Source organism: Chenopodium quinoa, unplaced genomic scaffold (assembly GCF_001683475.1).
Source record: "Chenopodium quinoa cultivar QQ74 unplaced genomic scaffold, ASM168347v1, whole genome shotgun sequence".
Lineage (NCBI taxonomy): Eukaryota > Viridiplantae > Streptophyta > Magnoliopsida > Caryophyllales > Amaranthaceae > Chenopodium > Chenopodium quinoa.
In genome coordinates, this window is record NW_018744092.1 from 3,224,118 (window position 1) to 3,242,790 (window position 18,673).

The window sequence follows — 18,673 nt, forward strand, 5'->3', positions numbered from 1 at the left end:
GCGGCAGTGGAGAGAGATTGCCGGCAATCAAGAGTGGCTGGGGCGAATATCTAGTTTAGTGGGCTGCAAACCCCATGTTTAAGCACCAACGAACCAATGACATAGTTGGGTTTAAGGTGGGTCTAGAGTATGGTTTCATACAAAAATTCCAAGTTCATCTAGCCTATAAACTTGAAATGTTTATCCAGGGGTAGAGCCGTAGATTAGAGGTGATCATTGGGTGGGGCTTGAGGCTTAAAATCAGTTGGTTATATCAAGCCGTGTCAGGCTAAGATTTGGGTCGAAAATCCTTGCCCAAACCAGAAGAGCTGAGCCTAAAACACCTCAAAATGTTTAAAGTGCTTGTCTATGGACCGCTTAAAATAATCGGGGCAGGTGAAAAGTTATGCCCATGGCCAGCCCAAAATTGGGGCGGACCCAATTTGATCATCTCTATTGTGGGGGTAATGGGGTATATTTGTATATGTAGTATACCGTATATGTCGTAAACCGATATATGTGTCAATTTGACTTAAAAGTAATGGGTATAACAGTAATTGAGGGGATAAGTAAATAACTGAAGCGTTTGACGCAATAACCTTCACGAATAACGGCGGATCATCTCTTTTTGACAAAAATGCGCACGGTTCGAATAAAAAGCCTCTGTATTCGTGGATTATGAAGGGAATGTCGTGATTGTTTCAGTACAAGATTAAATCTACGCGGGAATACAAGTACTTATAGAATTTTAAACAAAACATCCTCTAAGTTTTGATATAAGATCGGTGGTCTTATAAGTTTAGATAAAATAAAATAAGTTTAAATAATTAAAAAATAGATGAATTGAACACACTCTTGAGGCATAAAATATTAGGTCGAACTTTTAAAATTTAACAAACCTATATCCAACGATACAACGGGAAGTCTTCAAATCAAGGTTACTTCTTAAATTGATATTCTACTAAACGGATGACAAAATTACGTACGTATTAACTAGTGTATTAATGATTGATTTAACTTAATATTTTCACATAATCAATTAATCACATTTACTTCCTTATATGCAGACCTAACATTTAGGATTATAATCAATACCTTTATATGCAAGTATCATTTTTCTTAAATCAAACCTAGTACGGAGTATTATATTGCTAATCATATTTAATTAATACAATTAATACTACATGAAAACAAATTAATTTGGACAACATTATAGAGAAAAACATAAGAAATGAAAGAAGAAAATGGTTTCGAAACAATATAGAACATCTAAACACGTCCAACCGAATTTGTACGGCCCACCACACCGCACCTCCGCACCACACCCCCACCGTCCACACATGTTGGAAAGACGTTCCAAAAAAAAAACAACATTTTTTTGTTTTAATTTGTCAAACATTTATTCAAATTTTCTTCCCAAAATAACTTGGAAGCATCAAACTATAATTTTTTATAATAAACTAATTATATAAACTAATAAAATTCCTTGTCATGCGAAATCAACAGAGTCCTTAATCTCCAAGGAACAAAAATGGTGAGCTTTTATAGTCCTTATTTTTACGTTTTTATCTCTTCTTTTCTTTCTCTCTCCTCCATTTCTAGCATTGCATTCTGAATGACAAGGTCTGTTTTTTTATTTTCTCTCTCTAAATTTCTTCAATTTCCTTCATTTGGGTTGTTTTTGTTTTTTTCGTAAGATGAATCATCAATTTGTTTATATGGGTATTGAATTTTTGAAATGGGTAATTTGCCTTTTTCATTGATTTTTTTTTTTTTTTTAAATGGGTGATTATTTATTTATTTATTTTTTTATTATTATTCTATGAATTTAATTTTCTAAGGTGTTTGCATTTTATTGTGGTTACATTTATTGTGTTTTTGATGGTGGTGGGCTATTTGCAGTTTTGATGATGATTGAATGTTGTTTATAATGAGATATAATGTAATTTTTCAGTTTATAAAATTCACTTCACAAATGGGTTTTTATTTTAACACATTGTACCCCGTAATATTCTTTGATTTTGATTTCTTGCATTTGATTTATGCATTTATTGGAATTGTGATGATGATGAAGAATGGTGGGTTAATTGCAGTTTTGATGATAGAATTGATGACTGAACAATAAAAGAGTAAAAAGTTGGCACATTTCAAAGATGTCTGGGTTTGAGGGTGTACTTGTTTCTGATCCTCGGTTGCAAAGTCAATTTACCCAAGTGGAACTTCGCAGCCTCAAGTCTAAGGTTTTGAATTCTTTGACTTTTGATTATTGTTTATTTGATATTGTTGATGTTGTAGTATAAGATGTTGTTATGTGATTAATTAATGTAGATGATATGTTTGATTGGTTGATGACATTAATATTGTGGGCTTGTTTTCAGTTTTCTGCGTTAAAGTTGCAATCTGGTCATGTTACGGTGTCAGATTTGCCGCCGGTTTTTGCAAAACTTAAGGGTATCAATGGGATGTATACGGAGAATGAAGTGAGAGCTGCATTGGAGGATTCATATCCTGACTTGACACACGAGATTGATTTCGAATCTTTCCTAAGGGTAAGTTCCCTTGTATGTAGTCATGCTGTATTGCAGAATTTCCCATAGCCGATATTTTGGCATTTTTTTTCTATCGTAGTTACTGTGACTACAAAGCGTTAAATGGAATGACATTGTGTTGTTTTTGTGTGTTTTCTTAGTTGGTTAATAAATTGCAATGCCATCATATGTAAGGAATTAAATCATTTGAAGTTTTTGTGGCATTGAGCAGGAATATCTTGGTTTTCAAGGCCGAGCTAGTGGGAAAGGCACTGGTTATAAACGAGCTACTTCCATACTCAGACAATCAACCACCACCCATTTCCATGTCATTAGTGAATCAGAGAAGGAATCATATGTTACACATATTAACAATCATCTGGCAGAGGATCCCTTCTTGAAGAAATATCTTCCTATAGACCCGAAAACAAACCAGCTATTCGAACTTGTCAAAGATGGAGTTCTTCTTTGGTATACACTCGTGGCTCCTGGACATTCTTTGCATCAGTTTATAGCTGATTTTTGGTTTGTAATATTTGCTTATTACTTGTTTGAAAGCTTTAAAACGTTACGTCTTTCTGCAGTAAGTTGATTAATCTTGCTGTGCCTGGGACGATAGATGAAAGAGCAATAAACACCAAAAAAAACGCAAAATCCTTGGGAGAGAAATGAGAACCACACACTTTGTCTTAATTCTGCAAAGGCTATAGGCTGCACTGTTGTTAACATTGGCACGCAGGACTTGGTGGAGGGACGAGTAAGTTCTTAACAATTTGTTTTTGCATTTCTTGGTACATTTGAATAAACTTTACCGATGCTGATACACTTAATTGTCATCATGTAGCGCCATCTGGTTATGGGATTGATTTCTCAAATTATTAAGGTATTCAGTCTACATCTTTCCACCAATTGTCTTTAGCCTCACTTATTGGAAATTTGGAATATGTCTCACAAACTAGGATTAGTTACTATAGTAATGGTCAATTAATGCAATACTCATAAATTTTATGGGAATCAGATTCAATTGCTAGCTGACCTCAATTTGAAGAAGACGCCTCAACTTGTGGAGTTGGTGGAGGATAATCAGGTCTGAAGCTTCTTTGACATCCTTAAATATTGGTTACATATTTGCATCTGGCCCGGTTTATGATTGCGTAAACTGTTTTGCAGGATGTGGAGGAGCTCATGAATTTGCCACCAGATAAGGTCTTGTTGAAATGGATGAACTTCCAGCTGAAGAAATCAGGATATAAAAAGGAGGTGACAAATTTCTCCACTGATTTAAAGGTGAGCTCTTTAATGACCCTGAAAGTGATTTTCTTTATGACAGAACTTTAAAAATCTGTTTATTTTTGCTTCATAGTAAATTAGTAAGTAGTTTATGTAGTTTACCTGAGGATGGTGCAATCTAGCTTTCTAGACTTTATGGTGGTTAAGAAGTTAGTAGGATGATCTGTAAAATCAGGGGGAAGGTCAGGGAAGAGTAGGTTATTTTTGAAAACATGAAATATTTACAAACTAGGTGCATGAAAGAAACTATCTTACAAGCTTTTCATTAACTTTCAACTACCCGGTGTGATAAATCTAGTTCCTTATGGGAGTTAGATCTTTGAACTAAAAAGTATAGGCTGCCCATTCTGTATTCCTCGAGGAGAAATTACCTTTTTCTTTTCATTAAGATTCTATATCCTTTCCTGTATTGAAGTCTGGTAACCCTTATTATAGACCAGTGACTGGTGGGATGAGCGGCATCTGGGGCTAACTGTTGAAATACTTTTTCCAATGTACTACTTTTCTTCTGTTGTTAATTTGTTAGTAATGCTGCAACTATGTTAATGCACTGTCATATATACTCTAGGAGAAACAGCTTAAACAAACTTCTCATTGCTTAGTATGTGATGGTCTGATGGACATGCACTTCATCATGTTCCTTAAGGACATAGTGTACAGTTCGGAATTTCGGATTATCATCTATAGTATTGGAAAATATTCTGGAGCATAATGTGGAAGCGTGGAACTTATTAGTAATATGACTCAGCTTAGAAACGTAGCTAAAATATTTCATCAAAAGTACTGGGCTGCTTGTCTGGTTGTGTCCTGCTGCTAAAGGTGATAGAATGTTCAGTAATTGTTTTGAGATAGGAAGGAAGCTACTTAGCTGCACTTGCAGGTAGAAGGTCATGTACAATACATTTTAATTCCTTTGTGCCCTGCCTGAGATAGAAGCCTTGTTACAGGCATTGGGTAATGAGTCAATAACATGGTGTGAACTGAGATTGGAAGGGCTTTTCTTCTGTGTATTAATGACTGGCAGAGATTCTTATGCATCATGAAACATCAACGAGTTGTTGCATCTGGGGAAAGCCAGTTTTGAAATCTTGTGCAATCAATCTGTTATTTTTCTTTATTGCAATATTCCCTGACCTAAGCTCAAATTTTGATATTTGCATTTTTCCTTGGAATGTCAAATTTAATTATGTCAGTTGGAAGGAACTGAAGCAATGCTACATGAAATTATAAAGATGCATCATATATACAGTTGATGGGTATATATGAAGCTGCATCTTATACTTATCTCAGACTAGATTAGCAGCAATCTTATAATAATTGTTTAACACACTAAATGGTCAAACAAATTTTTACTTGTCCAGGATGGTGAAGCTTATGCTCATTTACTAAATGTTCTTGCACCTGAACACAAAACCAACTCTACTTTGGAAACTAAAGATCCTACTCAAAGAGCAAAACTGATTGTAGAACAAGCAGGGAAATTGGATTGTAATAGATATATCAGTCCAAAGGATATTGTAGAGGGATCAACCAATTTAAATCTTACATTTGTTGCTCAGATATTCCAACACAGGTAATCGTTTTGCCCATTATCTTTCTTTGAATAGTTTAGTTTAGCACATGTAATTATTTGTGTCCACTTTCTCCTCTTAGCTTATTTCAGTTTAGCCCCAACCAACTTTTGTACTTATGTCTGATAATAATAATATTTTGCACCAAGCTTTAAGTAGTTGAAATCAGGTCTTGTTTTCATAGGTACTATTTATAAATTTCATCTCATTTGTTGGTAAGCAGTTTTTCATATTTCCAAACTGTTTGGAAATACTATGTACATCAGAGGCGGACCTAGGAAGGCACAAGGTGCTACCCCTGAAAAAAATTAAAATTAAAAAAAAAAGATGATAAAATAGACCTGTTATTATAAATAGGCGGTCTCTTTGATTCAGCCATAGCAAATTGATTGTACTCCATACCAACTCCCGGTGCTTTCAGTTTCAAACTAAAAGAGACATGTTGTGTATACAACAGGTTTCTTAGGGTCTCGTGTTTTTTTTCCTGCTTTAACTAGAAGAGACCTGTTGTGTATACAACAGGTCATTTAAGGTCTCTTTTTTTTCTTTTATTTATTTATTTATTTATTTATTTATTTATTTATTTTCCCTTTTGCTTCTACTTTATGTGTGCATAATCATATTAATCATGTATTCAACTTTTTTTTTTTTTTTTTTTTTTTTTTTAAAGTCTCTCATTTAATTATTTATGAAAAATCTTATAATTTTAAATTGTAAAATAAATATATACTCATACTTTAATGATACATATCATAAAGATTTTTTTTTTGGAATGAGTAACTTATTATTCTTAAAAACTCCTTTATCTGATGAAATTCTTCCCATTTTATTGCACGTACTTTTATTTCAATACATGTATGTAAGTAATTTAATTACTATTTAGTTTTATATATATGATTAAAGCAATAAAGAAAACTATAATATATACTAGTACAAATAACCATTTACAAAGTACTAGTTTTTAAACTTGTGAATGATAGATACAGATTACATAGAAAGGTAATTTTTTGAACATATAGAGTACTTTAAAATTTGATCATTGTATTATATTGTTAACTAGAATATAAATTATTTCATATTTGTAAAATAAAAATTTATATACCAAAATAAATGTTTAAAATATTAAGGCTATATATAATAACTCATTCTAACCCTTTTTTCTCTTATTATTTAATGGCTCAACGCTACCCCTAGTTAGAAGTCCTGGATCCGCCACTGATGTTCATCACTACATATAAGCTACTTTGTTGTCTCTTAATGTAACCTGGTTTCCCTAAATTTTTTATTCTTGGAGACTGAACACTGAAGTCGATGTTTTCTTTGTGAAAATGTTTTTGTTTACTCAAAAACCATAGTGAAGTATATCATGGCTTTGACATGGTTTTCATAGTTGATGTGCCAAATGGAAGTTGAACTGGTATATCATCAGGTTTAGTTTAATGGCATATTCTTTTTTTATTATCATTTGACAAGTGTTATTACTTTCGTTTTGGTGATTCAAAGGAGGAGAGGAGAGAGTTGGTGTTAAATTTTCGTTTGCATTTGGAAAAAGAAAGCCTTATCATATATACCTAAGAGCATTTTGACACTCATCATCATTGCACGTCTTACATTTAGAACATGGAAAATTGGATGCAAGGATCTTTTCAATTTCTTCTCTCTCTCTCTCTCTCTCTGATCTGCTTTCATTACTCTGTGCCATGACTCAGTTTTGCAAATGCAATTGTTGAATGCTTGTTAAGAGGTTGTGACTTGGCTTTGCAGAAATGGTCTGACTGCTGAGGTTGATACAGAGAAGATCTCCCTCACTAATGTTTTAGATGATGACTTGGAAACTTCGAGGGAAGAGAGATGCTTTCGACTCTGGATTAATAGTCTTGGAGTTTCATCATATGTCAATAATTTGTTTGAGGATGTTAGACAAGGGTAAGCTTCTTGTCTTGTGCTGTCATATATAAAATCCAGATGAAATTCGGCTAGGCTGATATTTTATCCTCCTCTGCAGATGGGTGCTTTTGGAAGTGTTGGATAAAGTTTTCCCAGGATCAGTTAACTGGAGACATGCTAATAAACCTCCTATCAAGATGCCTTTCAAGAAAGTTGAAAATTGCAATCAAGTTATTGATATTGGAAAAAGATTGAACTTCTCCCTAGTTAACGTTGCTGGAAATGATATTGTACAAGGAAATAAAAAGCTCATTATAGGTTAGCTTGCATTTACCATTTTCTCCATATCCTTTTGATTAGAATATTAGTTTTTGGAGATGGTTGCAGCCATACTGTCAACTTTAACGCTTCAGCATGTATCTTGTTGATCATATGGAATACTGTCTTGATGGCTTTGGTATAGGCTTTTGGATTCAATATTTTTTTTTTCTTATTTTCTTATTTTTGTTTTGAGTTTTTGGAGATGGAGACTTGGAGTACTTTCTAACTTTTTGTTTACTTTCTAAAACTGATAGTACGTTATGTTGTCTCTAGTAGAGGCCTTACCCACCAGTTCTTGTGGCTTTCCAGTGAATGAAAAGATATCGCTGATTAGAAGCTCTGCACTGATACTTAAAATTGTGGTATTAAAGTGGAACCTCTTTTTCTCATCTAAGTGAAGTGAAGAGAGTGAATTTACAGTTGCTTTAAAAGTTTGTTCTGAGCTAATTCAACTTGTAGAAAACCAAAGGCCTACTCTCCCTTTTTGTGGGGGGAGGGGGGCAATGCTCTGTTTTTGCTCATTTTACTGGTGCATTGTATATTATGATGCTATTTCGTATCCTGCTATCTTTTAACCTTGATCTATTGATTTAATTGTAGTCTGTTTCTCTCTGTTTTGGACAGTAAATTTGTTTCGAAGCAATTATTATACCATTCCTTAAAAGATTCTCTCTTGTATGCTGCATCATGAGAAAAGCATGAACTTTTTCTAGAAAGATATAGATGTTTATAATTGGAGTACTTTCTGGTTCTCTCTATATATCTTTCTGACTATGACTTGTAGATTTATACCCTTAATATTCTGTAGAAATATATAGATGTCTATAATTGGAGTACTTTGATTTGAGATTAAGGAACCATTTTATAATTGCAAAGATGGTGTGCGTGTATGACAGAACTCATGTCAAACTGTTCATAACCCATAATTTCTCTTTTTCCTGTTGATTGACTAACAAAAAAATACTGTTTCCTTGGCTCTTTAATGAAGCCAAGTGGTTGTGTGAGATTTTATTGCATATTTCTAAGCTTGATAACCACAAATTGACACACTACATCATAATGCATTAGTTTGGATCTTCGAAACCTAGCAAACTAACCTATTTCAAATGTTGTATATCTCAGCTTTTCTCTGGCAGTTGATGAGGTTTACAATGCTCCAACTACTGAAAAATTTGAGATCTTTTTCACAAGGGAGAGAGATTACAGATGCACACATTCTTGAATGGGCAAACAAAAAGGTTAAGAGTTCAGGGAAATCTTCTCAGATAGATAGCTTCAAAGTACGTATGCTATCATGGATTTTGGTTACAAGTTTATACTTCATATATTATTTTCTTGGGAACCAAACTAATTAGTTGAATAACATACAACTAAGATGAATTGATCTTTTACACTCGAATCTGATTTTTTATTCAGGATAAAAGTCTATCTAGTGGGATATTTTTCCTGGAACTTCTTAGTGCAGTGGAGCCAAGAGTGGTTGATTGGACAGTTGTAACCAAAGGCGAAAATGGTACTTTGTCTCTGGGTGCACTGATGTTCAATGCTAATCTTTAAAATATGATTCCATGCATAGTTTTTTTGTCTTTGAAAGAGTTACGAAATATAATGCTCTTGAAAAAATTGTCTTTGACTGCAGATGAGGATAAGAAGCTGAATGCTTCTTACATAATCAGTGTTGCCAGAAAGCTTGGATGTTCTATATTTTTGTTGCCGGAGGATATCGTTGAGGTGAGAGCTGGAGTCCATTAACTTGGCACTAACTTTTGTTCCTTCTCATCAATTCAACCTTATGATTGTAGTTTTGTTTAATGGTGACGAGCAGGCCATCCAAATCAAGTTCAATTTGGGTCACAATCATATTTATTGTCAATTATTTTAGATAGGGAATTCAATCAATCTCCACCATTTTACTTTTCAGATCATGTCAATATTGATTTAGGCTAAATTTCGGGATCATAGTGATTTTCGACAAACTGTGTTTGGGTGGAGTACTCTGGTCAATATAGCCAGTCCATTTCAGTTTCTTTGTTTTTAGTTGATTCTATCAGAAACTCGGAAATGTTCTTTTTTGTTTTACTCAAAAATATTCATCCTGTTTAGATTTTTTTTTTTCTTTTCGTGCGAATGCTGGAATTGTATGCTTCAATCCTCATTTCCCTCATTTTGGTCTGTCATTAGGTAGCCAGAAGTAACATAAATTCGTAGCTTCAGATTCAGATTTTATCTTACTATACAATACATTCCTTTGACAGGTAAACCAGAAGATGATACTCACCTTAACAGCAAGCATCATGTACTGGAGCCTTCAGAAAAAACCAGGGCAGCTGGCTGTTCTTGAAGAAACTGAAGATGCTTCCCCTACAGCTGCTGAAGATTTAAATGACCCTGAAGATGCTTCCCCTACCGCTGCTGAAGATTCAATTGACCCTGAGGATGCTTCCCCTACCGCTGTTGATGATTCGGCTGACCTTGCTGAGGCTTCCCCATCTGCTGTTGAAGATTCAACCGACCCTGCTGAGGCTTCCCCAACTGCTGTTGAAGATTCAACCTATCCTGCTCAGGCTTCCCCATCTGCTGTTGAAGGTTCAACCGAGGCATCCCAATCAGTAGTGGACCAGCCAAAGGAGAGATGATGTTAGTCCAGCAAATATTTTTTGTGTCTACCTCGATTTTGTTCTTTTCTAGGCTTAATTGAACGCAAAATATAAAACTAAACAAATTATAGAAAAGGAAAAGTATCAGAAAAAAAAAAAAGAAAAGAAAAAGAAAATCAAATTTTGTTTTGGATATAGGAAAAATACAAACTTGTTTTTCACAATGCTTGTAAACAATAGAAAAGTAGTATTTGCTCATGTAAACTTGAAAGCTTTTCGGATTAGATAAAAATATACATTGTGGCTATAATTATTGTATTAATTATATGCATAAAGTTTATACTAGGAAAACATTTCATGTGATATTTTTTTATCTTTCACTTAGATTTTTGTAGTCAAACTTTAAAAACTTTAAAAGTCGGAGAAGTATGATGATGATGTACTCTCATTCATTGTTTTTTTTTTGTTCTACCCGCTTTCCATTCTACGCATTCTTGTGAGCTCTACTCACTTTATTTTATACTATTATACCCCTTTTACCATCTTACCCTTCAAATGTCATAATAATTGTACATTTTTCCACTTTCTTACTTTATCCACCTTTTTCTTACATAAACTCACCTTTTTACATTCCCCCCCTTACTTTCACATTCTTCAATAATTTCTTAAATTGCGTATCTATAATAAGTGAGTAGAAGTTAAAAGAACAAAGGTAGTATATTACTCCATAATATTATCAAAAAAAAAACTTTATAAATGTATTTATGGAGACTTAAAATTATTACTCCCTTACACCAAAAAAAAATTTTACTCTTTTCATTTCTTTTTATTTGTCCCATTTAACTTCTTGCACACTTATTGATGCACATATTTGGGTTTTATTATCTTCAACAAGGTACTCCATACTACAAAAAGTTGACAATACCAAACAAATACACTATTTCTGATATATGTATCAATGAATTCTCAAGGTAAAAAATCTTATGGTTCAAACAAAAAGGAATTGAGGTAATAATTAATATACAGCTATGAAAATTTCAAACTTCGTTATCCATATTCTGTATGTTAAAAAAAACAGATTTTCAGAACAAATTGGAGATCCCTTAGATAAGAGAACGGAAGAATGAGGGAGATCATGAGATCATGAGTGTATACAGGTCTGGTCATCAAAAGCAATGGCATAAATTTAAGATTTTCCATTTCATGTATCGTGGTAAAAAGAATGACGAGAGTATACAAGCACAAGTCGCTAAGTCTAACTTTGGCCATAGTATAACTACTTACTGACACTGCAACTTTCGGCCTTATGAGTGCACCTTAAAATCACTCAGATGGGATTTCTCTAACTATGATAACAATTTATGTATTCACAATTGGCCAATTGTTTGTTAAGAAATGTTATAACAAACTTCTCTATTATACCATCATCGTTGAGCAATCTGTAGTCTAGTCGATGGAATCAGACATATCTTGTTCTTGTTCGGCAGTTTGCATCAGCATATCAAGTCGCTTGTCAAAAAGCAAGGCACTCTCATCTCTCTCATCCAGCTCGGCAGCTTCAATCTCAAGCCACTTCTCTCGCAAATCATCAAGAATATTACCCTGGTCACTGTGTCCTCCTGCTCCTGGGGCACTAGGAGCAGTGGTTCGGAGGGAAGAGTCTCCTGATGGTGGAGGAAGAGTCAAAAGCATGGCTTGGAATTCTCGTGTATCAGCAAATGTCTCAAAGTTACATGCCATTGCATCCAGACAGTATTCCCTAATCTTCAGGACACCATACCTGTATAGGCAGGCAGCCAGCCAAGTTAGCAAGATTGATACTGAGCTGCTAGTTTAATAAAATAGGTCCAGGATTTTCTTTCTTGGTAACTTTTTATTAGGCAGAACTTAGTAAAGAAGCTCCAACCTAATCACCCTTTAAATTACAACAGAAACCAGAAAAAAGAGTAATACAAAGTGAAAAGTGAAATCCTAGCTCTAAAACCCACCAAACTCAGACAAAGATATAACCCGAACCCAGATCCAGGCCTAGGCATGTCCTTCCCAAATAAAGGGAAGATGAGGAAGGACCAAAAGAAATAAGGAAAAGACATTGCAGTGACCAATAGATGACGCAAGGACATCCTAGCTGTGATTTGTTACAAAAAGAAACATGGATATTCAAGATCATGAAAGTAACTTTCATGCAACCCACATTCAAGCTTCATCTGTGATAAACATACAAGGTGAACCTAGAATTAAATAACACAACATATACAAATATGTGGCAGGTTGTTACAAGGAATAACTGAAATTTCATATTATGTCCACAGCCAATTATGAGAATTTTTCTTCATTTATAATACTACACAAGTTCTCAAAGGGAACATAAAAAGGTATCCATGTCTGATACATCTAACAAGTATTTACTACTGAAGACCCAGAAAGACATAAATAAGATTCTTTCTCATCCCAAAAATACAGTAGTACCCACCCCCCCACCCCCCATACTATGATTACATGGTTGTCGTACTTAGTAAGAATCAGAACAACAAAAAATTGAATCACTTAAATCAGTACATGTAGCAGTACACACCAAGACATCTCAACTAAATAACATGGATACATAATGCACGCTGATGTGTGTACGACAAGAAAACACACTATACCAATTTTAATATAATTTTAACTCAAATCAAATAGTGTACTTTCAAGTAATAAAGAGTAAGTTTTGTGGGAGGGGCCTGAGACCAGATCCAATAAATAATTATGATAAGAATTATATTAATACAACAAAGACATCCTTATTTTCTGGTACGGTTAAAAATGAAGATAGTTTAACCAAAAGTAAAAGATTTGAAACTGCCTGCGATGAGCCTAAGGCCCTACTCTGTTCGAATTCTTTTGAAGTATATTTCAGACAAGATAAGTTCGAATAAGTTAGCTAAAAGTAAAATACTTCAGACATAATAAGTTGATTAGAATAGACCCTAATTAACCCAAAATGACCTTACTACCAACTACCAACAGTAGTCTATAGTATTATATGTGTTTTTTTCAATCTGCAAATCACAATAACTAGACACTATGATAGGCAGCCTTGGCCATGTGATAAAGCATAATAAATTGGTTTTTTCTTTGGAAATGCCATGTGTTTTTATGGGGAATAAATATAAGAATAATCAACACGCCTTCAAACCTGTCAAAAAAGATCAATTTTTTATTTATCAACATATCAAACACATACTTGTGTGTGCTTAGTGTATCCATGTCCAGGATACATTAGGCACACATGACATCAACTGTCTAGCATGAATGTTCAACCTAGTATCAGAACTGGATGCCATAACTATATCTCTAGCAACCCATGAGTATCCCCTATGCAAATCACATCAATAATTCATGTTGCGATACTTTATTCTAAAAATAAAAAATAAAAAACATGCAGGCAGACAAAGGAACAAGGCATGAAACTTGATATGATGCATCTGGTGTACTTAGTGAAGATGAGAATACGAGATACTTTAACAATGGACATACATATCTGCTAAAAGCAGCCAATGGCATAATTCCGAAGGTGAGGCCATTTCTAGGTGTGGGAGTAGTGCATCAGCTACAGCACGCTTTAGGGGAAATAACAGATATCTTGAAGCAGCATCAAATAATTCCTCAGCCTGATAGGATGAAATGTCAAGAATTACAGAAAAGGAAAATAATTCTACACACACAACAGTTTCAAATTTAAGCATCTTACCTGTCGAGGTTCCACATTTTTTAAACCATCAGTGTACCTTGAACCAAGGAGATGAGTACAAAGTCAGCATATGCCAAAGAGGATAAGAAATGTGCATAACAGGACTCGCCAAACCAGGCCATGCTTGTGTAGAATAACGTCAAATGCAACAATACTAATTTAGGGAAGGATCCAGGAACTCTAAAGTAGCAGCATACGAATCCCACTAAAATAATTACTAGCAGTACATGAATAGTATACCATAATCAACCATGTGATATGTAGTATGTACTAAGAAATAAGTAACAGTCTTCAGTAACCTGCAATAAGTTAGGTAGCTAATAAGCTATTCATCACAATTAGTACTAAACAAAGTATACATGCAGCAAAATGCAGAAATGGGAGAAAAAGCACATACATATATTCTATCATTTTCTCAAATGCCTCATGGCTTAGATCATGCTCTTCAAGACAGGGAAGGGCATGACTAAGCAAGTCATCATTGACCTCCAGGAAATCAGCCATCCTGGATATTCTTGTTTTGAAATACTCTGATCTGGAAGCCAGAATGACCTGATGGCAACGGAAAACCCGTCCATCAACTCGAACGGTTATATCAGCAAGATCATCTTCATGTTCATGGATTTGTAATCTACCAACAGAAGTTACTAAGCTATCAGCAACATTACCAAAATCCTGTTCCATAGAGGAATTGGTCAAGGAGAGTAGAAGAATATGATGTAAAGCAGCAGGAAGACGGTCTTCCTCGGGAAGGGACAAACCCTGCAATATAAAACGTCTCTGAGAACTGTCTACTTCTCGCAAAGCCTTGAAGTCTGTGAATCTTTGGTGATTTAGTTCTTTCTCAACCACTCTCCGTAATGCTTCACAATGACACACACTGCAAATTCTGACTAAGTCTTCCATGTCATCTACTGCGACCTCCAGCCGGTCAGAATAAAAGAAGTGGAGAAGGCTGTAGAGAGCAGGGTAAGATAGTTTTTCCTTTGAGAATCGTACTTCTCTTCGATCCTTCCAAACAGTCTCAAATTTTTTTTTAAAGTATGGTGACCGGGCACTTAAAATTACTCTGTGAGCTTCTATGGGCCTACCATGCACATAAAATACAATATCGGGAGGAAAGTGATTGTAATTGGGTCCATCCAGCATCGAGGAGCCTGCAGAGCAAAAGACAAACAGAATTTCAAAAACCAGGAAAACCAACAAATACCCTAATTCTCGAAGTAAAGATTAGACGGCATACAAAAGTCATGAAAAAATAATGACAGAAAACCTCCAGAAGCATTCAAATAGCAAGGATGCAATGGGGGAGGAAAGTGGTATTTCAATTCATGACCATCAAGGAGAACAAAAAAATTTGAATACTGCTCATTCTTTTTTCTCTTTCTTTTTTAAAATTTTTATATTATTTATCTCTTTGTTCAGAAACATATTTCTTCCACAACAATAAAGAAAAAAAAAAAAGAAATTTAGTCTTGGTTTTATGTGTGTACAAGTGCATCTTCCACAACAATATAATTATTGAAATCATTAGTTCCAATGTCTGGTTAATTCCAAAGAAGGCATTCACCTTTAAAAGTGGCAATAAGCCATTTTAAGTTTATCACCAAAGAAATTTTGACATATATTTTTTTGCACTTACAAAAGTTATACCTTATTATCTTATATGTACAGCTCCTGAATTGTAACAACTTCACTGTGCTGATATCATTAAGTGATATAGAGTACAATTTTTGAAACTAGGAACCAGGTTTGACTCCTCGAAGTATAATTTAATTACCAACAGAAAAAATTTATACAAACAGAACAATTCCTGGCCTTAATTACTCATATTACAACACAAATATCACCTTTCCCATCCTCAAGTCTTTTGATCACCTCTCCAACATAATTATGGAACCGTGTGATTACTAGCTTATAAGATACATCAATGAATTTGTCAATTCAATTCAAAGGAAATCAGCTATTTCCTAGTACAGATGTACCACATAAGAAAATAACTAATATTACTTCTAAGAATAAAAGACTGGAACTAGTTAATTCAGCGAAATTCCATGAATGAAGCATCATGAACTGAAGTTCACAATCATATTCTGAGTTTGGCTATGCTGAGCCTTCATAGTTCATGGTCAAATAATTCCATTACAAAAAGTTTTCACATACTGTATTTGCAATACGTTCATATGTATACACTAGTGAACCGATCAGCCCATTATTTTGCTCCATCAACTAGGTACCATCACCTTTTAATTATTGATCAGAAGGGCAAACATATGAAAATGATAAGCATTGTATCACCACGAAACTAGCTTTTCACTGCCAAAGTACCAACAATTTAGCACCCAATCATGTACAATCGTATACGTAAGCAAATAACCATCCGTTTTGGGTCAATTAAAGTTATTGTCCTCATTTGACACAATAACATACCATGCTTTTTCATAAACCAACCAGCAACTAAATTTTTATCATATAACATTTTATTGAAATCATGTACTACAATTCTCAAAAAAAGGCATAACATTGATAAATACATCAAAAAGATATCTAAAAGCATCAAGCAAAAACCTTTAAAAAATCACAATTCAAAAGCAGATAAACAAAAACTGACCAGAAAACTGAAGCTGACTATCAGACAGTTCCAAAATATCCCGGTTTGCGGTACACCCAAGAAAAGTCTCCCTCAAAGCGGCCTGAAGCGGTCCAAGGGGAGGCGGGCGAGCCTCGAACGCCTTAAGAAGCTTCCTAACCTTCAAGTTAAGGGCAGCATAGTGACAACGATCACCATCAAAAGTATGCTCATCACAAATGGCGCCATTTTCAAGAAGCATACGAGCAGCTTCAAGATGACCAGCTAAGCAAGCATAGTAAAGTGCCACTGAATCCCACTGATCCCTGGCATTGACATTTACACCAGATTCGAGGAGATATCGAAGGCGGTCGACGTCTCCGGCTCGAGCCGCCTCAAATACGTCTCCATATGGGACTTTCTTAATGGGGAGGGATGAATTGAAATCTTCTGGACTTAGGTCTATGTTTGAGAGATCATTGGTTTGAGGGGTTGGTTTTGACATTGAAATGTGGTTTTTGCATTAATCAAGAATTGTAATTGATTGTGATTTCGTGAGTGATGAAATTGTGGGGTTTTTGAGGGATTTTGGGGAAGAAGATGATGAGGTTTTTGCAGAGTGATGAAATGGTGGGGTTTTTCTGGGTTTGGATGATGGTTGAAGGAAGCTGGCAAAATGCAGGGGTTTATTGAATTATAGTTGGGTTGTGTTATTGATGAAAAAAAACAACAAAAGTGAATCACTAAAAGCCACCCGTAAATTAATCAAAATCGTCCACATTTTGGTGCGAACGGACTATTACACCCTTATCACATCTCTCTCCCACTTCACCCCCACCCCTACACTTTCTCTCTCCTACTTTATACCACCATCACAAAAACCACCACGACCACTACTGTTAGCCAACACCACCAATCGGAGCAACCACCACCATCAATTACGGAGGCCGCATGTGGAGCCCCGTCTAGGAGGTCCATTTTCTCTTGTCTCTTGATTGCCCCCTTTCCTTGGTGTTATTAAAATTAATATTTATGCTATGTCCGGAATGGTTCAAGGGCTTATTGATATTGTTTTAAGAGATCGTTTAGAAAATAATGTTAGTCGCTTTTTATATATTGGTATGAGTACTCCGCTTATTACAAAAGCTACGACTCTTCATAATGATTTTATTCTAGCACAGGCCCATAATATTTAAAAGGTGTTTAATGGAAGATGTCAAAAGGCTGCTTCGAAATTTCACATTTGTTGATTCACGCCGCATTTATACAGAGGGTAATAGAGCAACAGACTATGGTGTTTATGTGGGCCATTTTTATACAAGCTCACCGTTCATAATTGTAGAACAACAAACTATGGTGCTTATGTGGGCATTGTATGAAATAATTTTCAATATTAGACTTAAACGATGCTTTGGTGATATAAACAAGTTTTTGTTAATATAATATAGGATATTAACTTGGTTTTGCTCGGAATTCAATTGACAATTGTAGCCATACTGAACATTTGACATGCACTTTTACTTTATGGGTACTAGGTGTTTTAATACATCGTATAATATAAAAATATTTTATAATTTTATTTAATTTGTTGACAGACTTTATTTTCAATTTTCTTATTTAAATTAGTTTTTCAAAGAATTTTTTTAAAAAAAAAAATTGAATTACAATAAATTTTTTTTTTTTACTAATATATTACGTACCCTTTTCGTATCTGTACTCATTTTATAGGACGTTTTAGGAAACTAAGCTTCCCGAAGAAAATAATTACAAATTTGGTTGCGTGGCAAAAGTATTTACAAAAATAAGCTTATGGGGTAAACCGCTGCCTCGGGCAGCGTTTTACCCTCTATTTTTAAAAAAAAAAAAAAAATATGCTACAAAAACGCTGCCCCAGGCAGCGTTTTTATAGTTTGACTTTTTTTTTTTTCCTCGTTTATTTTTTTTAAAATTAATTAAAAAAAAAGGCAACAGCATAAAACGCTGCCCCAGGCAGCGTCTTATGCTTAAACATAAGACGCTGCCTGGGGCAGCGTTTTATCTGTATATGTTTACAGGTAAAACGCTGCCCCAGGCAGCGTTTTACCTGGTTGGCAGCACCAAACCAGTTTCTTGCCCCAACCCTCAACATCCTTCCAACACCACCCCCAACCTCCTTCCACCACCTCCAACCCCTTTCCACTACCGCCCTCCACCACCAC

The 18,673-nt window shown here is 34.8% G+C and overlaps 1 protein-coding gene and 1 pseudogene across 2 annotated transcripts; one reads left to right on the forward strand and one right to left on the reverse strand.

Annotated features, from left to right (window-relative positions):
* Positions 1 to 1,358: 1,358 nt before the first annotated feature.
* Positions 1,359 to 10,495, forward strand: LOC110691871 (annotated as a pseudogene).
* An 854-nt stretch (positions 10,496 to 11,349) lies between these two features.
* Positions 11,350 to 17,496, reverse strand: LOC110691872 (BTB/POZ domain-containing protein At2g04740). 2 transcript variants are annotated; one of them, XM_021868840.1, is made up of 5 exons: positions 16,518 to 17,486; positions 14,304 to 15,063; positions 13,907 to 13,943; positions 13,693 to 13,826; positions 11,350 to 11,953 (listed from the first exon to the last, which is right to left on the reverse strand). In XM_021868840.1, exons 1-5 carry the CDS (start codon positions 16,978 to 16,980, stop codon positions 11,620 to 11,622), a joined length of 1,728 nt encoding a protein of 575 aa, XP_021724532.1. In that variant the 5' UTR covers positions 16,981 to 17,486; the 3' UTR covers positions 11,350 to 11,619. The 2 variants fall into 2 exon arrangements, with proteins under 2 accessions (XP_021724532.1, XP_021724533.1); XM_021868841.1 differs by lacking the exons at positions 11,350 to 11,953; positions 13,693 to 13,826; positions 13,907 to 13,943 and adding an exon at positions 13,950 to 14,205 and having other exon boundaries at positions 16,518 to 17,496.
* Positions 17,497 to 18,673: the final 1,177 nt, after the last annotated feature.

Bases quoted from the DNA above. Each gene is read 5' to 3' on its own strand.
- LOC110691872 (XM_021868840.1), bottom strand. From the start codon at position 16,980: ATGTCAAAACCAACCCCTCAAACCAATGATCTCTCAAACATAGACCTA. The intron at 15,064-16,517 runs GTCAGTTTTTGT...TTTGCTCTGCAG, and splicing joins TAGTCAGCTTCAGTTTTCTG to GCTCCTCGATGCTGGATGGA. The intron at 11,954-13,692 runs GTATGTCCATTG...CTGCCTATACAG, and splicing joins TGGCTGCTTTTAGCAGATAT to GTATGGTGTCCTGAAGATTA.